This window comes from Tyto alba, unplaced genomic scaffold, assembly GCF_018691265.1.
Source record: "Tyto alba isolate M040663 unplaced genomic scaffold, T.alba_DEE_v4.0 Super-Scaffold_30, whole genome shotgun sequence".
In the NCBI taxonomy this organism is placed as follows: domain Eukaryota; kingdom Metazoa; phylum Chordata; class Aves; order Strigiformes; family Tytonidae; genus Tyto; species Tyto alba.
In genome coordinates this window covers 4,061,665-4,085,474 of record NW_024881305.1, presented here as the reverse complement: position 1 = coordinate 4,085,474, position 23,810 = coordinate 4,061,665, and the positions used below count along the sequence as shown (strand labels likewise).

Sequence of the window (23,810 nt, the reverse complement as noted above, 5' to 3'; positions counted from 1 at the left end):
TCAAACTAGGACTTGGTGGAATCTGGCGTAGAAAAGGCCCCCTCTTGTTTCTGTTCCTGCTTGACAGCCAATTTCTGCGTGAGCATGTCTTCTGGGGAGCGTGGGGCTCCTGCTAAAGAGGAACAACCACATCCGTTCAACGTGGGCAGGGTTAAGTGTAAAGTACTTAGGCTTGCCTTATTTCCTTAGATAACCATATCCGTACCATGGGGATAATCTGTACTGCTACAGCTGTGTTAGTACAAATCCCTGCCGCGTTGGTGGCTAGACCTGGTTAAAGAATGTGCGATAGCACAGGCAGGCTGCAGCTGTGTGCAGGAATAATGTCACCACGGGCTCCCGGAGCGGTAGCTGAGAAATTAGGATAACCACCCGTGAGGCTCCTTCTCTTTTGCACAATTAGCGTAGTGATCGGGCTGCATAACTCCACACCTCTTGATTTAGGGATGGCATTTTCATAGCAAGTGTCACCTTCACTCTCGTTGCATTTATTAAATGGTGTTACTAGGCCTGGCCCTTGAGGCTATTTCCTACTTCTACAAGGTGAACCACGTATTTCCATGTGAAAACCAAGTTTTTGCCTACCTTATCAGATGCATAAACTACAGTAACTTACCACTGGCAAGCTAGAGCCCGTGTAAAAGAGAATTAGGTGCTATTTTTTTTCCCTGCTGAACTTCAGCTTTAAGCAGTCACAAACTCTTTAAGCCGCAGCCTGCTGTACATCTAATGATCAGTTTACAGGAAAGGAACAACATTGTGTCCAGTAAAAGTTACTTTTACAGGGCTGCCTTTCCATAAAAGAAACTTAAACACAGCATAAAAATTTCAAACAGCTTCTTCAAGAGGATTGCTGCCCGGGCGAGCTCCCTTAAGGTGCGATGGGCTTGGGCAGGACACTGCCAAAGAGACCCTGCTTCTGCTAATGCCCTGCAGGCTTCACTCTTGACTTGAGTAAGGGCAGAATTAAAACTAATCTTCAGCACTTTAGAAAAGTTGATCCCGCTCTAAATCAAGGAGGCTGGAAGGGTGCTGTTGGCAGAGGCTGGAGAAAAGACGAGCAGTTTTCCCTCTGTATGAAATCCCCTGGCAGCCCCTGTGAGAACAGGAGTGAAACGCTGCGCCGCTTTCTTGGGTGAGGGGCCAGGCTGGAGCTTGGGTGGGTTTCCTGACTTTTCAGTGACTTCTGTGGGAGCTTTAAGTCAGAACAGCCTCTAGTTTCTGCTTCAAGTTTCTGGTACTTACATCACTAATGACTTAAGCCGATGTATGCCACACTGTGCTCATGAATGAGACTGTCTTTGCTTCAAGGACACTTCCAGGCAGCAGCAAGTGACACGAGAATCCAATTAATTACTGAATGTTTCTGGCAATCTGTCCAGCTGTCTCGCAGCTCGGTGCAAGCGCACTGCTCCTAATGGCAGGTTCAGCAGCTTTTATTTTAGTCAAGGTTTGTTAAGACAACATCGAGTAAGTCACCTATGGCAGCCTTATGTACTTAACTGCGTGAACTGCCCCCTGCCTGAACCCTGGCCTCGGGAGATTAGTGTGTTCCAAATCAAAAAGAAGATTAACTATAAGATGACTTAATGTTCTAATTAATCCCCTTTTCCTGCAGAAACTGTTTCTGCGTAACTTGGATTATCCATACTTCAAAAGAACTTCGTTTCTTTACAGGATGTTAAAACACCCACTTTGAAAACAGCATTTTTAAGAATCTGTATCGATAGAGGAGTGAGTTTCTCTGGGGCAGGTAAGGGGGCAATTCTCAGTCACAAAACGTGGAGGCAGCGCTACTTCAGAAGAATGTCTTAACCTGAAAACCCGTGCGTAACTGTCCAAAGAATCTGAAGCCATGTCGCAGTCCTACTGCCGTAACGCTCAGGGCTGGGAAGTTATTCTGCTCTACAAACAGCAGCTTCGAGGAGCTGCCGTGTAACGCGCGTGAGGAAACCGCAGCCACGGCTCCCGCGTGGTGCTTTTGCCGTCCCCCGAACAGCCTCCCCCACCCACAGCTGGACTTTCAAATCGGTGACAGCAAGCTGCAGTCTCAGCCCAGGGCACCCAAATGCTATGCAACACCAAATGGCTGCTGCTTCCCACACACGGGCATCGCTCCTTTACAGTCAGTGTCCCCGCTTTATCTCATCCGGGCATTATCCAGGAAACCTGGTGGTTAGAGTTTACCTAGGGCTTGTCACAGTTTTGTTTTTGCTTTGAATAAGTAGCTGATGGGTCCTGCTTACAACCCAGGACTGGATTCATTCCTTGGTCTTTTGGGTGTGAAATATAAATCATGTTTTTATGATTTTTTTGTAAATCTTTACTCTTTTTACACCTTGTTTTTGTAAGCTGAAGTTTCTTATTAAAAAAAAAAAAAATGAAATTCCAGCGTGTTACGTCATTATTCTATATACTTTAATAAACATCTAGATGTGGGTACAGAAGATTCCAGGCACAACAGCTTCACATCCTTGACAAAACTATTCTCATTGTGCCTTGCAGAATGAATCGGAAATAAATTGTCCCTCTCACACTTAAAAGCTTTTCCCTCCCTCTCGTCACTGCTCCAAGCGTGACAGCTTTGAAGTGTGAGTAGCAGCTCTGCAGAGAGCAGACCCTGCTCTGGTGAACGTATCGTATCTTGTAACGGCTAAACACGTCTCTTCTGGTCCTCGGGTGCAGAAAGGGCGGGGGGGTTTGAGCTCTTCTCCCTTGCCACTCTATTTCGTTCCTAGGTCAGCAAATAAGCAGAGTTAGAAAAGCTTATTTCTAGTCGAGTTTACCGGCCCAAGGCGGTTTAACGCAGCTTTGCACCTCTCCGTTCCAACTCGATCGCTCTGGGCTTTAGTCCTGCTGGTGCCGGGGGTTTAGAGCTCGTTGTTCGGTCACCCCGCGCGGGGCCACCCCCCTCGCGTGTTGGGGGGGGGGGGTGGCGTGTTCTGCCAGCACGAACCCCCACGCGTGCGTCCCCGAGAGCTGGAGCCCAGAGCCCCGCGGGCGACCGGCAGCCCGTTATCCCCGAGGACTCACCGCCGCTACGGGCCGGGCTGCGGGGCCATCAGGTCGATGTCCGTCAGGTTCCGAGCGACCCAGACGCCAGCGGCGAACAGCCCCAAATTCACCAGCAGATTCCTGGAAAGGGGAAACCCGCAACGCTGGGTCCGGGTCCCGGTCCCGGTCCCGGTCCCTCCCCGGTTCCCCGCCCGCGGCCCCGACCTGCGGAAATCGTTCCGATCGGTAGCGAACCGGTACGCGCTCCTCAGCCACCCGCGCAGCCCCTGCGGAGCGGCCCCCGGCCCCGCCGCTCCTCCCGCCGCCGCCGCCGCCGCCGCCGCCGCCGCCATGCTGCCGGCACCGCCTCGCCTCGCTCAGCCCCTCGCTGCCGTCACTTCCGGCACGCGATGCTCTGGCTTGGCGCGAAGCGCGTGGCTTCCTGCGTGTGGGAGGGGAGGAGGGGGAGGAGGGTTCCCGCCAACCCTTTTCGTTCCACCGTCCCCCGCCCCCGCCTTCTTAGCCCTGTTCGCTTGCGTGGGGTGTCCCCCCCCCCCCCCCCACTTGCTGCACATCCCGGTTCTGTCCGGGTGGCTCGGAAACACCCCGGGATGAGGGGCCTCCTGCGCCCCGCCGTCGCCCTACAGCCAGGTGAAGCCCCAACGGACACCCCCCCACAACCCCCCAGGGACACAACCCCCCCGGGTACCTCCCCCCGGACCTCCCCCCTCCCGGGATACCTCTCACACACGTTTACCCCCCTCCCCCTCACGGGCTGGATCCGGGTCCCCAGGAGCCGGGGTTGCTGCTGCTTGGGGTGAGAGTGGGGCGGGGGAGGGGGGGGGGGGGGGGGGGAGGAGGAGAAAATAAGGGAAAAATATCTAGGAAAACGAGGGAATGCCCGAGGTGCGGCGTGGGCCGTAACCCTGGCCGGTCTGCGCGTGGGGACACCCCCCACGCCCCCCCGGATGACTGGGGGTTTTCCATGCGCAGGCTGGAGCCCGGAGCCAGGCTGGGTGTCACCCGCTGCTGCCCCCCCCGAGGCCGGCACCGCCGGTACCCGTGGGCAGGACACTCGCAGCGGTGCCATTTGGAAAGCGTCCCCCTGTTTCCTCTGTCCCTCCTTGAGTCTTCCTTCCTCCCAAATCCTCCCTTCCACTCCTTCCCGCTCTTCCACTCTGGTTTGCAGATCATTACGTGCTCCCCCCATGCCCTGCCCTCAGTGGGGCCCAGCCTTTCCCTAATGCTTCTCTCAGCCTTGGTGGCTTTTTCTTGGGGGAGGAAAAAAAAAAAAAAAAAAAAGTTCTCAGGCACCCCAATTTCCCGTTTCCATCAGGAGAGGTGCCCATTTCCATCAGGAGAGGTGCCCATTTCCATCAGGAGAGGACTTTCCAAAACGTGCTTCGTTAGCACCGTTAAGCCTTGCACGTGTACCTGCAGCCGGGGCACCCGTCACCTTTTCTGAGTCCCCTGGTACTAACCCCACTGCAATCGTGGCTGTCCCTGCTGCGAGTTCCGCACTCTGATTAGATATTACTGTGCTCACGTGGTTCAGCATCAGACAATCTGGGACGGAGCGGCCGGGATCGCTGTGGTGGCTGGTTACCGATGGGACGGGGCATTTTCTGGGCAAGCTGGGACTGTATCTGTGCACTGAGATGAGGCCTCAGCCCCGCACCAGGCTTTGTCTTCTCTTGGGCCTGAGCACTTGTGTCTTGTGGGGCTGAGACCTGCTAAAGTAACCTGGCCCGAGCAGAGACGTTCGCTGCAGAGCCCCAGACCCGATGTGGTTTGCACCTTTTGGGGTGTGCTGTCTTGTCACCCCATGCTACTGGGAGAGGCAGTTTCTTTTAAGGATCCTTTGTGGAATGAGAACTGGCCACAGGGTTGTCATTATAATCAGAGCTTTACTATTATATAAAGATTTTAGCAAGCGGAGTAACTTATCCTTACACAGGATTTCTAGCAATTAACGTAGCTTTCCTGTTATTCCTATTTCTCTGCTCCCAGCGAGCTAGTTGCCCTCCTCTTTGGGGACACCCAGGTCACCAACCAGGCTCTGATAAGAAGACGTGCACCAGCCGTGGGGTTATGGAGCTGCTCAGCTCTGGAGGGGCACGTGCTGCGACACTGGCCGTCCAGGCTGCAGCCACATTTGTCCCTGCTGCTGGATTCCTTTCCCAAATCCCAAAGAGCTAATTGATCCACCCAGTTAGTTAATTGATTTATAGCTATTAGAGGCTATAATTAACTGACCAGCTGGAGGGCTGTGTGTTATCTGCCTGGTGGGAGCAGTGTTGAGAAGCTGCCAGCTCTGACAGGCCCTGGGCTGCCCCGTCCCTGTGAACAGCACCGCTCGTTTGCTGTCTTTGAAAGATTTTACTCCTCGAATTTTGAGCTTCTCCTTTCATCTCCTCTTTTGCTAACATTCAGTATCGGCGAGCTCACCCCGAGCCTCTCTGTTTCCCTTTATCTCCTCCCACGTTCCTGCAAGGTCGCAAACTTGTCTTCGTGTTCCATGTCAATTTGGGAGTTTACATTGCTCGGCAGACCAGTTCAAACCAGCTGGTTATCAAAGCAATCCAGGCCCTCAGCAAAACCTCCCCACCGCTGTCAGACCCTGACATACCACAGATGTTCATTAAGCATTGGGAAGACGATGCATCTCATCACGGGGCCGGGCGAGATGTCTGTACCTTGTACTAACTCATCTGGCTGGTGCTAACAATCTCTTGGCAGTGCCGTTCCCTGTGGGAATGCAGGGAAATCGGGAGGAGATGCTGTAGGTGCCTGTTGCAGAGGCTTACAAAATTAGGTAGGTTATAAGCTCAAAGGAAATTTACTCTAATCAAAAATCATTTAATACTCGGACAACATTAGTAAACTACAGGTTCCAGATGCCAAGTGGAATCAAATACTACACAGCTGACATAAGCTTAGGTTTTAGAAAGGATCTAACCCAAAACATGGTTCATTCACTGATCAAGATAAGGGCTCTTGACCTCGAGGAATTTCCTCGGGCAGCCAACTGACCCAAGGGCAGAGTCCCTGACTGCAGACCTACCACTTTGAGGAGGACCGACTCAATCTGTCCTCTGGAAGGACCCCGCTTATACCGTAGCCGACTCCAATCTGTGGTCAAAAACACGATCATTTGTCCTCACTGGCCGAGGGTCTTGGCGTTCAGCCGAATTGTGGGTCTGACAGTAGCCAGTTATGCAACCCTGGTGTGACCAAAATCAGCAGATGTTGTGGTTACCCAATTCAGCAGTTTTTCCAGAACTAGCAGGTATTTTTATATTTCACCAAAGTTAGTAAATATTGTGGCTCAGTGGTTTTTCCATCAGGACGGGCACAGCTGCTGCAGTGCCTGGCTGCACCGGGGGACGGTGTGTTGGACCAGCAGCGGGCTCGGGAAAAGAGAAAAGGGCCCCCCCCTTGCAGGGATGCTGTGTGCTCTGGGGGTGTAGGGTCCCCCCTTGCACAGATTCTGCATGCCCTGGGGGTGCAGGGTCCCCCCACTTCCTTGCACAGTGGAGTTGCAGAGGTGGGGACAGGGCAGGAACAGCGGCTGCACCCAGAGGCTGATGTGGTGCAGAATTTGCAGGTCTTGCATCAAATTCTGCTTTGAAACAGGTTTGCTGAGGGTTCTTAGAGGAATTTGGCTGTCCCTGATTATCAGTGGCTGGTTGGAGAAGAGGTGCTGCCTGGGAGTGGTACAGCCCTCAGGAAATGAGGAGGATGTCTGTCGACCCAGATTGTGCTTCCTCTGTTAGTGAGTGTTTGTTCTCAGTAGCTGAAACCAGTGTAAGGAGACACTCTGTAAACAGGAGTAAAAGCTCTCGGTGGGAATCGCAGCTTGGCTTTCAAGGAAGGGAAATTTAGTGCTCAGGAGGGCTCTAAGGGAGCTTCCTGGGGGTGGAATTAGCCCGTGGCTGCCCTCAGCAATCGCTTGTTATTGGTTTGCATTCAGCAAATGCTGGGGTGGGGGTGGGTGTGTAGAGGAGATCCAGCAGCCCCAGAGGTGCGGGGCTGAAGGGATCTGGGCTGGGATGCAGGAGTCTCCATAGGATGTTCCTCGGTGCTTCATCTCTCCGGGCAGGTGAGCTGCTTTCCAGGGCCACTCAAGACTCGTCTGCCAGGTAAAACCTCGATTTGGGGACAAAAGTGGTTTTTTCTCTCTTTTACACTCTGTACTGCCCTAGCATGGTCTCTGCTAACCTGGGAGAGTGGTGCTTGTGCTGCCATTAACTCCTGCCAGCCTGGGTTGAAGCTTGAGTGTTAACCGGTGGCTCTGGGTGTCCAGTGCCCCAGCCAGGCTGGGGTCGGCTGGTTTTGGGTCCGAGCATCCCCTGCTCGCTGGGACTCCATCCCTTGTGTTAAGCCCTGATCTCTGTGGTCCGGTGGTGGGGAAGCCACAAAGGCTGCCCCAGGGAGCCTGGGCAATGCTGCATCTGTGCGGTGTGAGCCCCTCGCCCCTATGGAGACCCCAAAAAACTCTGCCCGTGGCAGGGACGCAGCCTGGAGTGGGGCTTGTACCCCGCTGCAGTGCTGGGCTGGAGGCTTACGCAATCAAATTAGATGCTAAACTTGAAATGGGATTTATTTTAATCAGAATTGGTTTAGTATTTGGACGAATATTGGTAAACTAACTACAGGTTCCGAATGCCAAGCGAAATTGATGCTGCACAGCTGCCTTGGAAATTTCTAAGCCTAGAACAACAACCCGAAATGTGAAATCACTCACCTTAGGAGAGAGCTCTTGACCTTGAGGAGTTACCCTGGGCAGCATCCCAGCCCAAGGGGAGAGTCCCCGGCTGCAGACCCTCTGCTCCGAGGAGGACCGGCTCAGTTTGTCCTCCGGCGGGGCTCCGTTTATCCCCTAGTCAAATCTGATCTGTGCTCAGACACGGCCACATTAGTCCTCATTGCCCGAGGACCTCAGCATTCAAAATGTCTAAGTGACTGTGGTTACTGTGCACATGTGGCAAGAGTTGGCTTGCGTCATGCTTCAACGGTGGAGGAGTTTCAGTTTTGTCAGGGGGCACCCGGCAGGCGGCTTGTCCCTGCTCCGGCGCCGGGGAGGGACGATGGCTTGGCCGGGATCCCGCGGGACAATAGCGGGGTGGTGCCGCTGGGTGCTGTGACCCGTGGGGTTCACCCAGGGCAACTGAAACATGGCTCAGGCGGGCACGGGGAGCCGCTTCGGGCAGAGAGTGGGGTGCTGAGGGAGCAGCCCCGGCATTGCCAGGACCCGCGTCCCCTCCTGGGATGGGGAGCAGGTCTGTGTGACACACACACGCACACACCCCCCCCCCCCAGCTCCTGGGGTCCTCTCTGGTGGCAATGCCGTGTGGCTCTGGAGGTGACCCAGAGCTCGGGGTTTGGCAGAGACGGGGAGTGCTGCAGGGGACACCTGGCTGGCGGCCGTCCCCCAGCCGGCAGTGACGTCCTGTGGGACGTGCTCACCCACGCCTCTCCCTTTGCAGCTGGGTGCTGACATCCTGAAGACCTTCTCCTGGCTGGGACTGGGGGCAGGACAAGTTTTTGGCAAGATGTTCTCGCCGAAGGTCCGCAGGAGGGGCTTCCCCAGGGAGGTAGGTGGTTTTGTGACCTTCTTGCTGCCACGCAGCTGGGGCTGCTGATGTGGTTGGGAGTGGAGGAGCTTTGCAGGACAAGGATGGGTGCCTCCTGTTCCATCGCTTGGGATGCTGAGGAGCCAGGAGAGCATCACCAATGGTATGGGGAAGGACTGGGAATCGTCTGGGACCTTGACCAGGAGAGGAGGGTGGACGGGCTCCTGGCTCGCCGTCCCTGCTCAGCATCCATCTGGTGCAAGAGCAAAGGTGAGGGTCTCATCCTGCTTTCATCTCCCTGTGCCCTCTCTGCAGCCCAATTCGTGGCAGGCTGGACCACTGCTGCCCCATCTTCATGGTCCTCAGGATGACTGGGATGAGCCATGCTGGGAGAACCAGCACAGGAGAGGCAGGGACCAGTGGCACCCGGTAAGGGGGCAGGAGCCTGGGCGAGCAGCTGTGCAGCAGTGGGGGATGGCACTGTTGGGGTTCACCTAGAAATCCAGGGTAGCCAAAACCAGGGGCTCCCCTGGGAGCAGGAGAGGCAGAAAGAGCTGAGAGCTGCAGCGGAATGGGGGAACTGCAGCAAAACCAAAACACCCCAGTGAGCTGCCATCCTCACCGGTGGTGATTTGCCATTGCAGATCGGTTCCTGGGATCGCAGACCCTTCCCAGGCCCTGACAACTTCCAGGGGAATGAGAACAGGAGATGGGCGCCCTACGACTGTCCCCCACTGCCCCCCTGGGACAGTGAAAAAGATGACAGAGGACCTGAGAACTTCAGAGAGGACTGGCAGTCGGTGAGGAGCAGATGGGCTGGGGGGGCGGCAGCTGTGTGGCTACCCCCAGTGTGCCACCATCCTCACCAGCAGTCATTTGCCATTGCAGCCCGGTCCCTGGGACCCCAGGCCCTTCCCTGGCCCTGGCAACTTCCAGGGGAATGAGCAGGACAGGAGATGGGGACGGGATGAGGACAGGAGATGGGGACCGGACGAGGAGAGGAGATGGGGACCTGATGAGGAGAGGAGATGGGGACCTGATGAGGAGAGGAGATGGGGACCGGACGAGGAGAGATGGGGACCGGACGAGGACAGGAGATGGGGACCTGATGAGGAAAGATGGAGACCTGATGACCCGAGATGGGGACCCAATGAGGAAAGGAGATGGGGACCCAACAACTGTCCCCTGCCATCCTTTTGGGATGACAGAGAAGACTACCAAGGAAATGAGGACTTCTTCGAAGATGGCTGGCACCCGGTGAGTGGGTTGTGGGTTGGGGAGGTGGCAGCAGCTACAGGACTGAGGGCAAGGAGTGAGTTAGATGAGTCAGGGGCCATTCACTGCCCCGGTGACAAGGACAGTGTACGGGGACAGGTTTCACTGCGCAGCGGTGGGAGCAGCAGCAGCCCAGCTTCTCTGCTCTGCCGTCGCAGCATCCTCTGTCCTGCCTTGTGTCTAAACCCACCCCCTTCCCCTCAGGAGCTGTTGCCTGGCCCCAACCACGTTCCCTGGTCTGAATTCCCCAATGAGGAGCGGCACCCATCCTCGGCCCCCGCTGACCTGCTGAGGTGGGTGCTCCTGCTGAGGGTGGGGGGGCGCGGGGGGGACCGTGCAGCTGCGGGGTGGCAAGCAGGGACGCCGGGGCCAGGCTCTGCGTTGGTGCACAGCCAACGGGGTGATGCAGCATCGAAGCTGGCCCTGCTCAGGGTGGGGGGGGTTGCACCAGAGACCCCTTCCAGCCTAAATCCCCCGCCCTGGGACTTCCTTTGCTCCTGCAGGGAACAAGGCAGCTTCCAGAGTAGATACATGTCCTGGCGCTATAAAGAGGGTGATAAACGCTGGCGACACCTTCGCCACGGCTACCAAGAGTTAACCTTTGTCCAGCACGTCAGGTGTCCCTGGCCCTCCAGAGGTTTGTGCTGTAGGGGCTTCGAGGGGTCACACTGAGGCTGCAAGGGGCCACGTTGTGCTCGGCAGCATCTCCTCGGACAGAGAGAGGAGTTGTTCCCTCTGCATTTCTCCCTCCGCAGGGCATCGGCCATCCTCCATTTCGTTTCCTTCCTGCTCTGGGATGAACCAGCTGAGGCTCAAAGAAAGGCCAAAGCACCCTGATCCTGCCCAGCCACTTAATTCCTCCCAAGGTGATGCGCAGAGCAGGAACCAGAAGACTACTACGGTGGGTTTTTACCCCCAGCACCCAGCAGTGACCCGAGTTTGCAGGGTCTGAGCCCCACGGGGTGCTGCCGTGCCCCTAATCAGCATGGTTTCCCCCAGGACGTGCTGGAGGTGAGCGCGAAGGTCCCGGAGCCCCCCAAACCAGCCAGCACCCCTCAGAAGAGCGTGGCTGCTGATTCCCAGGCTGCAACAGAGGCTGCAGAGCCAGAGCAGGCAGCAGGAACAACGCCTGTAGAAGAGCAAGCAGGGATGCTTGCACCCCTGGAGGTGCCTGGCCCGAGGGTCTCTTCAGCTGGTGTAAAGTGTTCCTTCTCTCTCTCAACCAGCCCTTTTGCTCTTCACTTTGCTGTCTCTTTGCCAGGCACGGAAATCTTCCTGACTTTTTTCCAGGACTGCAAAACCCTGTGGTTTTCTTTGGGTTTTAGCACCCCGTCTGTCCCATCCCCCAGCTCTTCTCCCCGGGACAGACACGTGTCCTGGTCTCACACCATTGCATGTCCCCAGGTCAATGTGGGGGCGGGCAGCCACGACCAGAGCCCCTCTGCTTTGGAAACAGAGTCAGCCACACTGGAGAAGAGTTCTACCGGGACAGAGGAGCACCTTGAGGTATGAGCTAAAGCATCTCCTCTTCCCACCTAAAATCAGTGCCATGGGGAAGGCGGGGAGCTTGCAGTCCCCATTGCAAACCCTTTTTTCCCCCTCGCCTGGGCGATGTTGCCAGCCCTCGCCATGGTCTCTGCAGTGTGTCTGTAATGCTTTGCCCAGGTAGAGCCGTGCAGCCAGAGTGTCCCTAGGGCTGACGCAGACGGTGGGTCACATCCCCACGGTCCAGCAGCCCCCCCGGAGCCTGCCGAGAGCGTCTGCGCGGCGGCCGGCTCCGCTGGAGAGGTGGGTGCCGAGCTCTGCCCGCATTCCGGGGGACAGCAGTGTCTGCCGAGTGGAGCTGGAGAAGCTGAGACAGAAGCTGCCCGTGATGGGGTGAGTCTCAGCCCATGGCGGGCAGCTCTGCGGCGTGAGAGCCCGTCAAGGCCACTGCTGCAGGCAGGGGCTGTGCTGGCAGCCGCTGCCTTCCTCCCCCAGCCGCTTTCTCTCCCACAGCTCCTCGGTGACCTTCAGCCGTCTGAAAACTCGCAGGTCCCACCAGGACCTACCGTGGAGCCTGAAGCACAGCCTGGCAAGGCTTGCTCTGATATCTGCGCTGCCCCAGAGACCTCACCAGGGACCCAGCACCCTCCTGGGTCCGGTGAGACGGAGCCGGTACGGGGTCAGGGTGCCTCTGAGTCCCCATATTCACCCCGAGGTGTCCCCACACAGGGCAGGTCCCCGGGGCTGGGGCATGCTGCCATAGCCCAGGAGTAGCGGAGTGTGATCCCTTTGGCCTCCAGGTTTGCAGGATTACGGGCTGGGGTTAAAGCGCTGCTTTGTCTGGAGGCAGAACCCGTGTCAGCCCCGGTGCCGGCTGTGCCGGAGATGCTGATAAACGGGAGGTAACTGGGAGAAAGGCCAAAAAAATAACTAGAGGCTTGAGAGCGTGCTGGAGCGTGAATGACCCTGGGACTCGAGCTTTAACGAAGCAAACGAGAGCATTGCAGAGCAGCTTAATTACTGCCTAATGGGGAAGAGAAGTCTGCTAGCGGGGCTCTCGGCAGAGCAGGGAGTGGGGGGCAGCTCTCACACCCGAGGGGAGGGTGGCAAACCAGCACCCCGGGGAGCCAAGGTCCCAGCAGGTCCCCTCCGCAGGGTGACCAGTCCCTGGCTAGTAATTGGTACTGGCAGCCCCGATTTGGCCCCAGCCTTGCCTAGTCCCTCTCCCCTTCAATGCGTCCGACCCTTCCTCGCCTTTTCCACCACCCAGGCTGCAGGCAGCTGGCAACAGCTCTGCTCCACGCTCCCGACACCCTCCCCGGCCAGCACCGACCTCCGCTCCGCCGCCGTCCTCGCCAGGAAGGAGGAGATTGAGCTGGTGAGTCCCGGTGGCCCCTGGCCAAGGCGAGTGGGGGGGTCTGGAACTGGCTGCAAGGTTGGGAGGGGGGGGTGGGGGGGGGCCTCCCCTGGGGACCCTTTGAACCACAGTGGGAGAAGTGATGGCAGGTGGTGTGAATTTTAGCATTTTTGGGGTCGCTGGGGAGAAACCCCTCTTGATGATGGTGCAGGGGAGGTATGTTTGTGGGCAAGAGGTTTGCATAGGCTCAGGTGCTGTCAGGGAGTTCACGGACCAGCCCCAGGGGGGGAAGAATACCCCTTGGGGGGGGTGCTGCACGCTGCTGGCAGGGAGGTTTTGGGGTGCCCTGTGCCGACCCCATGCCGCTCTGCTGCAGTCCTACCAGCAGTTCAGCCTGACCGTCGCTGTGGTGGCCACGATGCTGCTGCAGAAGGAGCCCTCCATGGAAGCGGCGCTGGGGCTGGCGCTGAGGGCCAACCTCCGCCAGCGCCGGATCCATCACCTCCAGGAGCTCGAGGACTTCATCGACAGCTACGACTCGGCCACCCTGAGCCGCTGAGGTGGGGCTGGGGTGAGCAGACAGGCACCCCCTCTTGCCAGCTGGAGTTGGGGGGTTAGGGGGGAGCTGTGCCAGTGCATCAGGGTGCTCGTGATGGTGCTGAGCCCTCGGGTCAAGGTGGTGGAGACATGTTGGTGCAGCCCCAGCATCTCTGTGGGAGCGAGGGGTGCTTAGTTTTAACCCTGCACAGACCTGTACGTGCAGCAAAAGGGGGAGTTGGTTTTACTGGAGGGAGGTGGGAAGGAGAGCGGCTGCGGGGAGCTCCCCTCTGCCCCGGCTCTTTGCTCCGTTCTTGGTTCTTGGGGATGTGCCCCGAAACTTCAGGGGTTGTTCTTGGTTTTAAATCTAAAAATAAAACAGCTGTTATGTTTGCAGCCCTTGCCCTGCTGTCATTCTGGTCCCACTCTCCTGGGGCTGGTGAGGGAGGGGACCCCCCCATGAACCCACCATGGGGGACCCCCCGATGTAGCAGAGGGCAGTGGTCACGCTTCTCTGGTGGCATGCTCAATGCCGCAGTGACCCTGGGATGGGGAAGAACGGGACAGATGCTTGGTGGCTTGCCCGTGTTCAGATTTCAGCCAAATTTTATTAGAGCATCGTCAGCAGCAGCAGCGCTGCTCCCCTCCCCCCCCCCAGTCCCCTCCCCACAGTGGCAGCAGGACATGGTGCCACCGGAGATGGAGGACATCTGGCAGTGGCGTTCATCCTTCAAGAACGTGTCCCAGGGAAGGATCCGACCCTGGCAGCCAGCACCCCTCCTGTCCCCCTGGGTCCCCTGCCATGGGACAGTGCAGGCAGCTGCCCTTGTCCTAAACCCCCCGGCCACCCCCCCTCGTGTGGGGCTGCTCTCCGGGGCTGCCTCCTTGTCCAAGATGGGAGCCCTGGGGCGGGCTGCCGGCTCTCTGCTCCCTACCTGCTTTACCTGTTCCTAATTGCGGGAGAGGCCAGCAGGAATTGCAGGCTGTGCTTTGCCAGCAGCTTGCTGCAGGGGGGGAAAGGATCCCCGTGGCTTCTCCCCACCGGCCTTGGGCTGCGTCCAAAATGCGCATGGAACGTGTTGAGACCATGGCAGGGGCTGGCAGGATGTGGCAGGGACTGGCAGAACCCGGCAGGGACTGGCAGTGCTGGTCGAGGACCCCCCCCCCCCCGCCCCAAGTTCCCACTGCTAGGACACGCTGCAGTGCTTGCTGCTGCCCCGCCGCTTGGCCGTCCTGCCCCCGGCTCTCCCCAGGGGCTCCCTGCCCAGGGAACTCATCCCGGGCTTGGGGATGGGCTTCCCGAAGAAGAAACCCTCTTCCTCTGAGTCTGAGTCCGAAGATGAAGAGCAGGTAGGACACCAGGAGTCATCCTCTTCTGTGACGTCCTGCAGGTCGATGTCCTCTGGCTGTGGGCTTTGTCGGGCAGGGGATGTGCCCGCTCGAAAATGTGGGTTTCCGTTGCCCGTGGGTGTTCGGGGGTCAGGGCCCCCTGAAACAGGGTGGCCCAAGGCTCCAGGCTCATCGGGACCCTCTGCGCTGGGCTGGGGGGTGGAGGGGTGGCCAGCTGGTGGTCCCAGCACCCCTGTGTGCACAGCATCCCTGCTCCGCTCCTTAGCAGCTGCTCCGTGGTCCTCCAGGCTCCTGAAGGCAGGATGCACAGGGGCCTGATCCGAAAAAGCCTCTGGGAGAAGGAAAGCAAGGATGGGTGAGGAAGGGGATGAGCCTGCCCTGCTCCAGCCCCTCGTGCAGCGAGGGCTGCCTGGGAGGGTTGTACCAACCAAACCCCAGCTGCCAGCGCTCGGCCTCCGGCGGGAGGTGGGCTGGGGGCTCGTCAGCGCTGCTCCAGCCCTGAGACGCCCCATAAAATACCCAGGGGCTGAGCAGAGCCTGCTTTTGCTCCCCCTCTCCTCCCGTCACGTAGCAGTAGGATGCCCACCTGCCCCTTCCACCCGCTGCCTGCAGCCCCCGGCCTCCGAGGTGCTGCTGCCTGTCCCCGGCGCGGTCCTGCCGGCGGGGCCGGCTCGGGAGAGGGGCGTCGAGTCGGGGGACGGAGCCGAGGCGAAAGCCGAGTCCGAGGAGTCGGAGGCAGTGGAGGAGGCATCCTGCCCCAGGCTGCAGGTTTCGGAGCAGAAGAGCCGGCCGTGGCGGGAGGTGAGGGGCTGCCCACGCAGCGGCTTTCGGCAGAGGCTGCAGCAGAAGCAGGCGGCTCGGGCATGCCAGTGGAGCCCTTGGTGGGTGGCCTCCTCGCTGTCGGCACCTGAGAGGCAACCGTGGGTGAGCGGGAGGCTCTTCCTGCAGCCGTGTTGCCAAAACCCATCCAACGCACCCAGCCGCGGGGCTCTGGCTCTGCAGCCCTCCCAGCCCACGTCCCGCCTGCCCGGGGTGGGGTGGGGGGGGGGACGGGGTGGGAGGGGGGGGGATGGGGTGGGAGGGGGGGGGGGATGGGGTGGGAGGGGGGGGGCCGTACCGATGGGGTCCCCGCAGGCCTGGCACGGCTCGGCGAAAAGGCTCTCGAAGCAGTCGCAGCAGCAGGGCCGGCCGCTCTTCATCACGTAGCGCTGCCCGCGCAGGGGCACGTCGCACTCCAGGCAGCAGAAGTGCTCCGGGTGCCAGCGGCGGCCCTCCGCCTCGATGCACTCCTCCATGAAGATCAGCTGGAGGGGGGAGGAAAACAACCTATCCTCTAAGCACCCAGCTAGAAAACCCCAAGCCCAGAGGATGCTTTGCTGTGCTGTGGAGAGAGGAGGGGCCCCCGCGCCTCAGCACGGGCATGGGGCGCTCTGCAAGGCTCAGAAAGGAACCTTCCCTCCTACCCATCAGCAATTCCTGCCACATCTGCAGCCCCCAGCCAAGCGCAGGAGCTTTTTGCAACAGCAAAAGGGAGGAAAAAGCCTCCCCTCTGCCCGGCACCCACCTGGTCGCAGGAGGCACAGCGGGGTCGGAAGAGCTCGGCGTGGTGCCGGCCGCAGTAGATCCTCCCATCCTGCTGGAAGTAGATGAGATCCACCAAGAGCTGGTGGCAGAAGTGGCAGGAGAAGCAGGACGGGTGCCAGAAGTGGTCCCCCAGCCGAGATGCTGAAATCCCCGGGTCCCCTTTGTTCAGCCTCCTGCCGCACTGCAAGGCAGAGGGGAGCGGGGTTTGGGGCCAAGGGTGGCTTTTGGGGACGGGTCCCCACTGGGGGAATGGGGGCTGGGCCGGGGGGATGCCTCACCTTCTTGCAGGGACAGCCGTGGCAGGGACCCGGCACGGGACATGCCAGCCCCTGCCCCAGAGCCTCCCGTCTCCGTCGGGCGCTGAAGGCTCGTAGCTGTCCCTTCTCTTCCTCCGCAAGGTCGGGGCAGTACCGCTCCTGCACGGGGAGCGGGAGGTGAGGGGGTGCACGGGCTGGGGCGAAGCTCAGGGTGTGCAGCACCCAACAAATATGTGCCTTACATCGCAGTCCTGAGGAGGCAGCTGCTGCAGGAGGGCTCTGGTGCGGAGCCGGATCCTGTCGGCGGGAGAGGCAGGTTGCGGCGAGCGGGGGCCGAAGCGCAGCGGGACCTTGGGATGAGAAACACAGAGTTTTTCGGGGGATTAAGCCGCGTCGTTCGAGGTTGTTGAAACACGTGTTTCATCCCAGGGCTGGGGGTGCTCTGCTGTGGGTCCCACCCGGGGATGGCATCCGCAGGGCTGGGGGAGAGCTGGGGAGCAGAGGCAGCCCTGGGAGAGCTGGGGTGCTGCCCACCTCGGGGGGCGCGGGGTCTGCGGGGGGCTCCAGGTACTCTTCCAGGGCACAGCCGGAGTCGCTGTCGGACGAGGCCGGTGGGAGGCCGGTGGCAGTGCCGCAGGGGGGAGGCTCGTCTCGTTGGGGCCATGCGGGGCTCGGCAGGGACATGAGCTGGGGAGAAAGGATGAGAGCTGGGGAGGCCCTCGGCGAGGCAGGGAGCAGCGGTCCATCCCCAGGACACGCATCATCCCGCCTGCCCAGCGTGGACCAGTCTCCACGTAGCGGCAGGAGAAGCAGCCCCTCATCCTGGGGAGGGACCCCGGGGGCAGGTCCAGCTGGGACGATGCTCAAAGCCACTGCGACCTCGAGACCCTTGGCTGAACCACTGCTGAAATCCGAGGGCTTTTGCGGGGCTGCTTCCTTTCTCTGCAGGGGTTATAACAAACCCACACCGAGGGCACGGGTGATCAGCAGGATAGAGGCTTTGTGGAGCAGGAAGAGCTGAAGGGGTGGTGATGGGTTGAAGCCAGGCAGGGAGGACCCCGGGTGTCCGTGCTCAAGCTGGAACAGGTTTTGGGAAACGGCACTGGCTGTTCGCTCACCCACAGTGGGAGATTTTCCCTGGCTACTACCAATCCTTTTCTGGCATGGCTAATCCCTGGTCTAGTGGCCTCTCCCTGAGTGGGACAGTGGGAGGAGACTGAGGTCTAACCCAATTCAGTGGAAAATAATTTATTCCCTTCAGGCTGCTATTGTTCTGCCCCGAGCGGCTGTTCCTGCCCGGGCGGCCGGCTCGCCCAGCCACCACCACCTCTCCTGGCTAATGGTTACGCACTGGAAACCCGTCCGGTCCCGTCCCCTCCTCCTCCCCACGCGGCGCTTTTCACCGCTCGCTTCCTTCCTGGCTTGGCTTTCCAAAACAAAGGCGGGATGGCGATGTGGTGGCTGCTGGGGCTCCTTGGATGCTGGCCCAGAGCCCGACGCCCTCTGCCCATGCTTCCTGCCCTGGCGTGGGGAGCGAGGGTGGGATGTGGGTGGGATGGAGCTGAGCTGCTGCTCCGGGGGGCAAGTCCCAGTGCTGTGACCAAACGGCCTCAGGGCACCCCTGGTTTCACCCTGTGCAATGCCCACCGTGGATTGATCAACCACTCCGGGAAGTGTTTTATAGAGCAAGCGGCTTGGCATGGGCTCAGGCTAAGGGTGGAGGGGGGGTGGTGACCCCCTGGCCACGCACCTGAGTCCTCCTGCATCACTGCCACCATGAGGACCCATTCCCTCCTCCACCCTGGGATGGTACTTTTGCATATCTGTTTTTTCCCCCCCTGCCCGTGCTGTCAGGGCCATCCTGGCCAGCACCAGCCGCCACATCCCCACTGCTCCCACCAAACAGCTTCGACACCCCTGGCTTAGCCCCTGCTCCCTCCACCACAGCTGCCCTTTCCTACGTAGCATCTTGGGGTGCTGAGATGTTGCAGCCCAATGTGGCCCGGGCAGCTCAGGTTTCCCTGCCATGCACCTGGGTCAATGATTAACGCTTCAGATCAGCTAATCAGCAGAATAAAACAAAAGAGCTGCTTGCTCTTTCCTGAGGTTTGGGGTCTGCCAGACCTGGGGTTAGCTCAGAAAGGCCTCAGGGCTGGTTACATGGTGCTGTTCAAAGCTGTGCTTGGCTCTGGAAGAGATAGGAATGAAATAATCTAACTCAGCTCTGTATTTCCAGCCCAAAGAGGGCCCTGGCCTTGCTGACTTGGTGAAGGACCATTACCACCACTGGTGCTGGGCCAGTAACCAGTGGTGGCTCTACAGGAGGATCATGTGTGTCCCTGGGGATGCTGGATGGGGACCTCTGTGGGCTCAGTGACTGGTCCCAGCCCTGCTGCTGCCTTGCTTGGGTAACACATCTCTGCTTTTCTCTCCCCACGGGAGGTGGATGGCAGTCCCTGGCCGTGCCTGGCTTATTAAGCCTCTAAGCTGCATTTGTCTAATCTGTTGGGGTTTTTGTGTAATTAGACCCCTCTGAAGCGCCGCAGACTCAGCAGAGCTGGTGGTGCCTGCGTGGCCCCAGCCCTGTGGCAGGGTGCACGGGGCACCTTGTCCCAGGGCCAGCAGTGGGGAGCCCAGTGGGGTGATGTTGAGGGAGAGTGGCAAGGGCAGGACTCCTGGCTGCTGCGAATCCATGGGGCTGTGCTGGAGCGCCCAGCCCAGCCTGGTTCGATGTGATTACACTGGCTGGCAGCCGTCTGGGCTGTAGACAATTCCCTGTAATTAGCCCCAGACGGTGACATAGGTACGCACCTCCCATGCTAAGGAGCCAGGCAGCCCCAACAGGTCTGTCCCCATTTCCTTCCTGCCCTCCCTCGCTGCCTCCGGGCAGTCCTTCGATCGTTCTTCCCTGCTGACCTGCAAAAGGGATCCAGGGATCCTTCCCAGTTTGCCCCTGCCATCAAAAACCGGGACAGGAGAGCCTGGGCCAGGTGGCAGCAGGATGCTTTGGGGAGCTGCTCCTCCCTGCCCGCGCAGACCCGAGCGCTGGAGGTGCGTCCCCCGAGAAGGGATGTCTGAGCGACCAGTCGGGCAGGCTGAGTGCCACTGGCTGTCATTTGCCTTTGTTTTAAAAGCCTCCTGTCCTGCCTGTGGGATCTCCTCCAGACTGCGACAGCTCGGCTCCCTTGCACTCCCCGAAGGATGGGCAAACGTCCCCACGGTGCTCCCCTGCCTGCTCTCAGCCTTTCAGTGTTAACAAGGCTACAAACGGTCATCCAGGCTCCAGTCCTGGTGTTGGCCCTTCAAGACCCCCCTTTCTGCTCCGAGCACGTTCCCCCACGGTAGCTACAGCCCTTTGCGAAGCAGTCGCAGCTCCCTGGGTACAAGTGGCTACAATTCATGGGAATATTCATCTTATTTGGTTCCCCGGGAACAGCCCCTGTCTCCTGCTGGCTGGGGGAGCGTGTGCGGGCTCCCAGCCCTCTCCTGCCAAGGTCACACATTAACTTGCAGCGCAGACACCCCAGCCCATTCGCATTCAGCGCAGGCTCCCTGTTCCCAGCACGGACAGGGGCTGATCTGCATCTCCGCCACAGCCTTTGGTTTTCTAAAGTCACCTCTCCATCTTAGAAGACCCACTTTCAGACCCCTCTAGCCTATTTTTCAGAAGTACCAAACACTCCCCAGCTCCACAAGCCTGAGGAAACACCACAGCTCGCCATCACCAAAAAGACCAGATCCCTTTTCAAGCACCCAAAAGCACTGGCAGCCTTCAGAGTTTAGCTCTGTATTCACTACCTCACCCACAGGATAACCTGTTTTTGCTTGAGCTCCTGTCAACACAGCTGCAATGAAGGTACGTGGAAATAAAGGTGCAGAGCAATAACGATGCATCTCTCCTGGGGTGAGATAAGCTGAGGTCTGGCAAGGCGAGCCGGAGCAGCTAGTCCTGCAACGCAGCCCAAGCCAGGCTGCCTGGGCTGGAGCCTGTCTCACGAAGGAGCCCCCGGTGGCTTTTGGACCTGTGATGGCACAAGGTGGAGCAACGCTTGGCTGGGCACAGCAGTCTCACGGGCCAGCAGCGTGGAGGAACAGGGTCAGCACAGCCCCTCAAGTGTTGGGGGGGGTCTCAGCATCCTGCTCTGCCATCCGGCACCGTGTCCTCCCCGTCACCGGAGGGGACTGTGGCCAACGGCCATGGGATGTGCCAGTGCTGCAAAGGTTTGTTGTTTTTTTTTAGCGTGTTTTCCCCCGTCCTGAGAGCACAGGCACAGCTCGGCAGGAAGCATTAACCCATTAACCCTCTGTAACTCAGCCATTTGTACATCTGCGGGTACAAACCCCGGACCCGCCACCCCACCTCTCCCCCCCATGGCCACCGGATTTCACCCCGACACGTTGGTGTGTGATGGGGCCCAGCCTCCTCTGGTGAAAAGCTCCGTCGCCAGCACCAAAACATCCCATTCCCGCCGAATGCCGGGTGGGTGGCGGAGCCAACACCCCTTCCCAGAGACCGCCGTCACCCCAGGCAGCCCTGCCAGCCCCGTGCCCGCTCACCTGCCCACGCTGGAGGTGGCCGTACAGCCCAGGACAGCAGAGATGCTCCCTCCTGCTCTCAGAGGACTTTGCCCCAAAAACAAAGACTGCGGGGGCAGCGATATCATTCTCCTTCCCCCATTTATTTCTCCCAGAGAGGAACAACCAAAAAACCCTTCTTCTCCCCTCGTTCCCATTCCCCTTCAACAATTCCCGGACAGACACTCTCCCGTGGTCTCCCACCTCCCAACCACCTTCTTCCCCCAGCTCCAGCTCAACGCGGAGCTCGGAGAACCAACCCTGGGAAACCTTTCCAGCCCCACTTACCTGCCCTTTCCCTGCTCCCGGTTCCACCGGCTGCGCCAGCCCCGCTCCGGCTGCCGCTGTCCCGCCGTGTTCCAGAGGAGGCGAGGGAATGGAGCCTCAACAGGGAAAACTTTACAAAGCGAAAGGAAAACATCCAAGCTCAGGCAGGGAAACAATTTTTTTTTTTTCCTCTCTCTCCTTTTTTTTTTTTTTTTTTTTTTTTTTAATCTGCCTGCCCAGGAAACTGGATCTGTGTCAGCCAGGGTCCTAATTACAGGCTTTTTAGCCTAAACCTACAGAGACAGCCAATGGTAGGGAATCACAGCGGCAGGCAGGGAGGGGAAGAGCAAAGGATGGTGGAGGGGGGGTACATTAACCCTACAGGGGAAAGAGCTCTAGATGACATCTGTTTTTCTCGCTACCTCTCATTTTCCGAGCGTCCGCGCCCTTCCCTCCATCTGTGGCTCAGTTCACCCCAGGTTGCCGTTTTGATGACTTTTATGATCCGCGTGGTGATTTATTTTCCTACCTAGATCAGAAAGAGTTGAAGCTTCATGAAAGAGGGGAAGTGTCATTACACCCCAATTGAGAGGTGGAGAAACTAATGCTGGGCTCTCACAAAGGAGTTAGCCAGAGGCAAGTCAGGGTGTCCCAGTTTTTGCAAGCCCTGAACACCTGACAAGTCTCCCAAAAGCCATTTAGACCGGCTTCGGCTGCAGCAATTGAACTCGGGCAAGAGTCAGGGTAAAATTTATCAGAGTCTCTGACACATGGCTGAGCGCCTTTGTTGTGTTTCTGTGTATTTCTCACATGCCAGAAGATTTTCCTACCTGCAGGTGTGACTCTGGGGGTGGGCAATGACACAGCATCCCCCCAGAAAGCCATGTCTGAGGGGACTGGCCTAGACTTCTGCCACCAGCATGGTCCGAGCAACTCACTGCCCAGGAGCTGCATCTTGTTTTGGGGCTCCCTTGGGAGCCCCGAGGGGTGCAGGTGGTTTGTGCATTAGACTGGGGACTGCAGTCTCAGTCCTCAGTGACAGTAATTTGTCAGAGGAGGTGGCCAGGCTCTGTGGCAAGCGGGTGGCACTGCTGGGAGAGGCTGTGCAGGGCAGTGTTGGGGCACGGGTTGTTGCACTGCTCACTGGTGGTTTATATCTTTGGAAAATCACCTGGGCAGGGAAAGGAGCAGGAGGAAAAGGAGAATGGTCAGGCGAGCATCTCCGCAGGCCACCGCTCCGCTTCCCCGCGCAGGGGTCCCATCGGGGCTGTCGAGCCAGCGCTGCAATTCCCCAGGGACCCTTTAAGGTCTCTCAGATCTGCGCCGGGAAAGTTAATCCGCTGTTTGGTTTTGGTGGGAGGTTGGTCTCCGCTGCTTTATCTTGGTCTGTTTGCTGCTATGGACTTTGTACCACCGGGTGGTGGTGGGCCCCCCCGCCCCTCTTCCCGCTGCCAGCTCCCAGCCTGAGCTGCAAAGCGGGGGGCCGCCTGCGCTCCCCATCCCTCTGCAGGGTGGTAAGATTAATGGGCAAAGTCCTCGTTAAGCGACCAGCCGGGCAGAGGGACTCAGACTCGACAGATGGGTCACTCGGGGATTTCCGAGGTGGGACCAGCCGCCGTTCCACCAAACCCTGGAAACGCCACGAGGTTCTCCATGGGCGCTGGGCAAGCAAGCACCTGCGACATGGCATGTGTGGCGGGCAGGATGCTGGCCCAACGGGCTTCCCTGCTGCCAAAGCACCGCGGCGCGCCTGGCGGCATCCCCGCAGCAAGGGCCGGGGCTGCGGGGGTCACCCGGCGCTGGAGCAGACTGGGAGCGCTCACGTCTGGCGGCCGAGGAGCCGACAGCCCCCCCTCACCCTTCCAAACCCACGGCCGACAACCGACAGCTCCGCCGGTGGGACTGTAATTGCAGAGCGACGGCAATTGGAAACACTGCGACGGGAAAAATTGCAATTGTAAAATTTGCAGCCCAGGCCAGCTCTCCCCTCTCTCCTGCAGCCCCTTCACCCGTGCCCTGAACCCTCCCCGAGACCCCGCACGCTCCCGGCCGGGAAGCTGTGCCTCGTTCATGGCCAAATGCCGGCCGCGGGCGTTATTATTTGGCACATCGCCTCAGGAGTGCCGCGGCTGAGTCAGGACCCTGCACGGCCCGACCACGAGCAGCCGCGCACCCGTTGAGGTGGTTCGGGGCTGCAGTCGCCTGCAGGAGCCCAGCACCAAGCTGCCATTGCCTGTGCAGTTTCAGCGCTCCGATACGGGTGGAACTGGGGTGGGCAGTGCACAGGGAAGCTGTGGATGGAGGGGGTGGCTGGGTGCAGGGCGCACCCTCCCAGCACCCTCCTCCTGCCCCAGACTCCCCCAACCCCTCTCCACCGACCCCCCTAGAGCATCTCCCCACCCCAGAGCCCCCAAATCCCCCTCCACTGACTTCCACGAAGTACCCCCTCACCCCAGACCCCCCACCTCCAAGTCCCCTTGCACTGACTCCCCTAGAGCATCTCCCCATGCCAGACCCCCCAAATCCCCCTCCACTGACCCTCCCAGCACCCCC

General features: G+C 59.2%; 3 protein-coding genes and 1 long non-coding RNA gene across 11 annotated transcripts; 1 reads left to right on the top strand and 3 right to left on the bottom strand.

Moving 5' to 3' along the window:
• Positions 1-2,396: 2,396 nt before the first annotated feature.
• On the bottom strand, positions 2,397-3,388 carry TOMM6 (translocase of outer mitochondrial membrane 6). The gene is made up of 3 exons (XM_042799953.1): positions 3,220-3,388; positions 3,034-3,135; positions 2,397-2,734 (listed from the first exon to the last, which is right to left on the bottom strand). Exons 1-2 carry the CDS (start codon positions 3,345-3,347, stop codon positions 3,039-3,041), a joined length of 225 nt encoding a protein of 74 aa, XP_042655887.1. The 5' UTR covers positions 3,348-3,388; the 3' UTR covers positions 2,397-2,734; positions 3,034-3,038.
• A 100-nt stretch (positions 3,389-3,488) lies between these two features.
• LOC116965558 lies at positions 3,489-13,620 on the top strand. 6 transcript variants are annotated; one of them, XM_033009359.2, is made up of 14 exons: positions 6,218-7,136; positions 8,484-8,591; positions 8,886-8,999; positions 9,215-9,370; positions 9,459-9,827; positions 10,050-10,138; positions 10,349-10,482; positions 10,601-10,746; positions 10,845-11,012; positions 11,250-11,351; positions 11,511-11,723; positions 11,844-12,002; positions 12,601-12,708; positions 13,064-13,620. In XM_033009359.2, exons 2-14 carry the CDS (start codon positions 8,550-8,552, stop codon positions 13,244-13,246), a joined length of 1,983 nt encoding a protein of 660 aa, XP_032865250.2. In that variant the 5' UTR covers positions 6,218-7,136; positions 8,484-8,549; the 3' UTR covers positions 13,247-13,620. The 6 variants fall into 6 exon arrangements, with proteins under 6 accessions (XP_042655882.1, XP_032865250.2, XP_032865249.2 ...); XM_033009358.2 differs by having other exon boundaries at positions 10,845-11,042; XM_042799948.1 differs by lacking the exon at positions 6,218-7,136 and adding an exon at positions 3,489-3,645 and having other exon boundaries at positions 10,845-11,351.
• LOC122154084 lies at positions 5,661-7,935 on the bottom strand. Its single transcript, XR_006165999.1, has 3 exons — positions 7,742-7,935; positions 6,059-6,218; positions 5,661-5,742 (listed from the first exon to the last, which is right to left on the bottom strand). It is a non-coding gene; the product is annotated as an uncharacterized LOC122154084 (long non-coding RNA).
• A 286-nt stretch (positions 13,621-13,906) lies between the features above and the next one.
• On the bottom strand, positions 13,907-21,782 carry PRICKLE4 (prickle planar cell polarity protein 4). Of its 3 annotated transcripts, XM_042800326.1 has the most exons (9): positions 21,680-21,782; positions 21,279-21,387; positions 16,950-17,102; positions 16,658-16,765; positions 16,437-16,574; positions 16,139-16,339; positions 15,692-15,878; positions 15,161-15,481; positions 13,907-14,905 (listed from the first exon to the last, which is right to left on the bottom strand). In XM_042800326.1, the coding sequence occupies exons 3-9, from the start codon at positions 17,097-17,099 to the stop codon at positions 14,412-14,414; spliced, it is 1,599 nt and encodes a 532-aa protein (XP_042656260.1). In that variant the 5' UTR covers positions 17,100-17,102; positions 21,279-21,387; positions 21,680-21,782; the 3' UTR covers positions 13,907-14,411. The 3 variants fall into 3 exon arrangements, with proteins under 3 accessions (XP_042656260.1, XP_042656259.1, XP_042656261.1); XM_042800325.1 differs by lacking the exon at positions 21,680-21,782 and having other exon boundaries at positions 21,279-21,528; XM_042800327.1 differs by lacking the exons at positions 21,279-21,387; positions 21,680-21,782 and adding an exon at positions 20,214-20,224.
• Between the last annotated feature and the right edge of the window lie 2,028 nt (positions 21,783-23,810).

Coding starts and splice junctions, on each gene's coding strand:
- TOMM6 (XM_042799953.1), bottom strand. CDS start 3,347: ATGGCGGCGGCGGCGGCGGCGGCGGCGGCGGCGGGAGGAGCGGCGGGG. Junction 3,136..3,219: donor GATCGGAACGATTTCCGCAG/GTCGGGGCCGCG, acceptor TCCCCTTTCCAG/GAATCTGCTGGTGAATTTGG.
- LOC116965558 (XM_042799948.1), top strand. CDS start 8,550: ATGTTCTCGCCGAAGGTCCGCAGGAGGGGCTTCCCCAGGGAG. Junction 9,000..9,214: donor GCAGGGACCAGTGGCACCCG/GTAAGGGGGCAG, acceptor TTGCCATTGCAG/ATCGGTTCCTGGGATCGCAG. Junction 12,709..13,063: donor GGAAGGAGGAGATTGAGCTG/GTGAGTCCCGGT, acceptor GCTCTGCTGCAG/TCCTACCAGCAGTTCAGCCT.
- PRICKLE4 (XM_042800326.1), bottom strand. CDS start 17,099: ATGTCCCTGCCGAGCCCCGCATGGCCCCAACGAGACGAGCCTCCCCCC. Junction 16,340..16,436: donor ACGGCTGTCCCTGCAAGAAG/GTGAGGCATCCC, acceptor TCTGCCTTGCAG/TGCGGCAGGAGGCTGAACAA. Junction 14,906..15,160: donor GCAGCGGGTGGAAGGGGCAG/GTGGGCATCCTA, acceptor TCCTTCTCCCAG/AGGCTTTTTCGGATCAGGCC.